This window comes from Pundamilia nyererei, unplaced genomic scaffold, assembly GCF_000239375.1.
Source record: "Pundamilia nyererei isolate P.nyererei 1_Seehausen unplaced genomic scaffold, PunNye1.0 scaffold00062, whole genome shotgun sequence".
NCBI classification, from domain to species: domain Eukaryota; kingdom Metazoa; phylum Chordata; class Actinopteri; order Cichliformes; family Cichlidae; genus Pundamilia; species Pundamilia nyererei.
The window spans coordinates 1207262-1210873 of NW_005187463.1; the positions used below are offsets into that span (position 1 = coordinate 1207262).

General features: G+C 44.2%; 1 protein-coding gene across 2 annotated transcripts in view; it reads left to right on the forward strand.

The window, feature by feature from the left end:
* The window catches only part of hs3st1l1 (heparan sulfate (glucosamine) 3-O-sulfotransferase 1-like1), a 25511-nt gene extending 22547 nt beyond the window's left edge, over positions 1 to 2964 (forward strand). For both annotated transcript variants that reach the window (XM_005735103.1, XM_005735104.1), the window contains exon 2: positions 1482 to 2964. In XM_005735103.1, the coding sequence (XP_005735160.1) occupies positions 1648 to 2580 (933 nt within the window). In that variant the 5' untranslated portion in view covers positions 1482 to 1647 and the 3' untranslated portion in view covers positions 2581 to 2964. The remainder of the gene's footprint in view (positions 1 to 1481) is intronic.
* The last annotated feature ends 648 nt before the right edge of the window (positions 2965 to 3612 follow it).

The following is a 3612-nucleotide window of genomic DNA, read 5'->3' on the forward strand; positions in this document are numbered from 1 at the left end:
CATTGGTGGTGGGGGTGGGGGGCTTGGAAGGAAAAGATTGCTGAGAAAAATAACTGCCGAAACAGGCAGCCTCCCTGCTGTTATCAAAGAAATGAAAGATCAAATTTATTTTAAAAAATATCCTTTCCTCCTTGAAAACCCCAATAGATGTAATTACAGTAAATGGCATCTACAGACTGTGAGCCAGGAATTCAGCGTCTTAGTTGGGAGGGAAATTATCCCCAGTGTGCAGAAACGTGCAAAAGGTGACGAAGTTACTTCCACAGAAACACCCAGTTTTTAAATTGCATTTGAAAGAAACCCATTTGTGGTCTACATTATGAGGGACGAGGTAGGGAAAAAATTGTCTACTGTAGGCATTTGAAATAATGTGTGTGTGTGTGTGTGTGTGTGTGTGTGTGTGTGTGTGTGTGTGTGTGTGTGTGTGTGTGTGTGTTTGTGTGTGCGCACACATGTGTGTGTGCAGCCATGTGTTCCCAGGATGGGAATATGTGTGCTTGTTTGGATTGCCTTACCGTGACCTTTGCTGTTGAATCTGGATGTTTGCATAGCCCATCCCTGTTGTTTTGACTAGCACAGAGTAAGCAGCAGCTCTCTCGGCTGCCTTTCCTCGTGAAAAATATCTGAAGACTTTTGCCATTTCAATTAATTCCATGGCGTTAAATATATACATATATGTATACATTTATTGCTACAGAGATGTTTTTTTCCCTTTTTTCGTGCTGAAGTTGAGGCGCACCATTTGACTAGTGCTTGTTGAAGGCAAGAAAAACAAGGCGAATATTAAAATATTTAAAAGGCCTTATAGAAAGGATCAAAAGTTAAAAAAGACGAGGCAGCGACATTCAATTTTCCCATGCTTTTGAAGGGCTCCTCGGCAAGATTATAAGTCAAACCTAACACCCTAAATCCTTCTCCTTGTTGTTTGCTGGATTTCACCGCTCTGGTATCGATCTTTCTCGGCTCGTATAGAAAATCAAAGCCACCTAGAGTGGGAACTCATCTGATTTCCGGCAATAAATTTGTCTTTACAGTCTCTTGGTTTCAGCGCTGTGGGTAGGTGCGTATTGATACAGGTGTGGATTTTGACCTGCTGAAGGAAGACAAAGAACTCTGGTCTCATCTTTTGGCCTTCAGACTCAATTGCATATTTCAGACACATTTTCTGATGAGCTGTCTGGCTAAATGTTTTTCGCACCGAGAAATTACAGTATCAATTGAAAGTGACTTTATAGAGTGAGAAGAGAAAGCAGATGGGAAGAGGGAGAATTAAAAGAGACTCAAAGAAAGATGAATTGAGATTATCCTTTTGAGATCATACACTTATAACAGACGCGGATTGTATTTATGGCTGGATTGCTTTTTCATGGGAATGAGAAAGGTGCCATTTCAGTATAATACAGACATTCATTCTTCATTATATGCCTGAAACCTAAAAGCCCTTTCTTCTCTCTCTTTTTTTTCTTTGTTCTTCCCTGCAGATGTGCCGCAGACTGATTCGTCCTCCGTCTCCAGTTCATATTCAATGGCAGACAAAGACTGCATTTCTTAGCACCACTGAGTTCGGAAAGTCAGCTTTGGTCCACAGCTAAGCCACAGCCTTCTTTCTTACTGACTCTTTGCAAGTCTCCACTTCAGTCGATCACCATGGCCTGTTTTCTGGCATCGGCCTTTCTCCTGGTTCTTCAGACATACGCTGCCCCACCTGAGGCAGGATTTGGGATTACACTGGACACCGTGGACCTTGACACCGGCCTACTAGTGAATGTCTCTGGAGATGTAACCACATCTCCACCCCCGGGAACAAGCAAACGAGCCCCACATAGTATCATTATTGGGGTACGCAAAGGTGGCACAAGAGCGCTGTTGGAGATGCTGGACATACACCCTGAAGTGGCTGCCGCCGCCACCGAGGTGCACTTCTTTGACTGGGATGAGAACTACGCCAAGGGCTTTGAGTGGTACCGTGAGTTAATGCCCTACTCTTACCCACACCAGATCACAATAGAGAAAACTCCAGGCTATTTCACTTCAGCCCTTGCACCCGAACGTATCTGTGCCATGAACTCTTCCATTAAGCTGCTGCTGATCTTGCGAGACCCAGCTGAGCGGGTCATCTCCGACTACACCCAGGTGTACTTTAACCGGCTGGAGAACCACAAGCCGGTTCAGGCCATTGAAAACCTGCTAGTGCGCAACGGAGCGCTGAATATGAGGTACAAGGCCATTCAGAGGAGCCTGTACGACGTCCACATGCGCAACTGGCTGCGCCACTTTCCCTTAGAACAGATACACATAGTAGACGGTGACGCTCTGATCCGTGATCCCCTCCCAGAGCTTCAGAGGGTGGAGCGCTTCCTTAACTTGCCACCCAGGATAGTATCCACCAACTTCTACTTCAATCAGACCAAAGGGTTTTACTGCATCCGCAGTGATGGCCGAGAGCGCTGTCTGCACGAGTCTAAGGGACGACCTCATCCTGCTGTTAACAGCACTGTGCTCCAGCAGCTCCGCTCCTACCTTCAAGAACACAACCGCACCTTCTTCAGGCTGGTGAAGCGCACCTTCGACTGGCAATAAAAACCCCAGTTTGCATTCTTAACAGAGCCACTATCTTGTCTGTGACGAGGATAAAACATTTTAAAAAATGCGGGAGGCTATGAAGCACTTTAAGGACGTTTAAAAACTTTTGAATAGCCTCTTAATAACTACTGTTGTAATCTCTGGTTTCAGCAGAGGAGTTCTATATTTACACGATAACGGCAAAAAATGTGAAAAACTGTAACTACAGGCGTAAGATTAAAAAGAAGAACCTTCAAGCTTAATAAGTCATTCTCTCTGTGCTGGAAGTGTTAAGTGGTGAAATTTCAGTGAAAACAAGTTTATGAAACTGATGAAGTTTTTTTCCCCCTCTCCTTTGATATTCTTGTTCTTGATAATAAATTGTTCTGCTTTGAAATGTACAAAAAACGGCATGTTCTCCGTTTCATTCTGACCATCGTATAGTATAGCCCCTCAGCCTTCTAACCTGTGATATTTAGAGAGTATGCTAAGATAGGCAAAGGCATTAGATAAGCCTTTGATTTGCTGTGGTGGAAGGTAGACATTAATGCAAGGAAATGGGTACCCCGGAGCAGCGCTTTAGTAGTACAAGAATCACTAATAGCTCTGGACATTGAATGCAGCCTGTGCCTGCAGCTAAATAAGTCGGATCTTCATAGTCAGCAAGCTAAAATCCACAGAGCTTCTGTTGCGTTTTGCCGCTGTTCAACAATTTGCTCAGGTGTAAAGTGTAGTCATTAAATTATATGCCTAACAGTGCTGTAAATCTTTTACGAAGGATACTGTATCCATTGCGGATCCTTTTCCTATTTTCTCCCTTTCCTGAATCATGCACATCATGCGGTCTTCCAAGAAACAGCTTGTCGTCCTATGCACAACAGACAGACACGGGTCATGTTTCTTTCATTGATTGGGCTTTAAACAGCAGCCAAAGCTACAGCTCCGCCGGGATCTGATATTCATGTGATCTCCTTGCTCTGTCTGCTGGAATAAGCACTACAACTCTCCCGAGGCAAACAAGTCATTGATGCTATGCTGGATCTATATCCA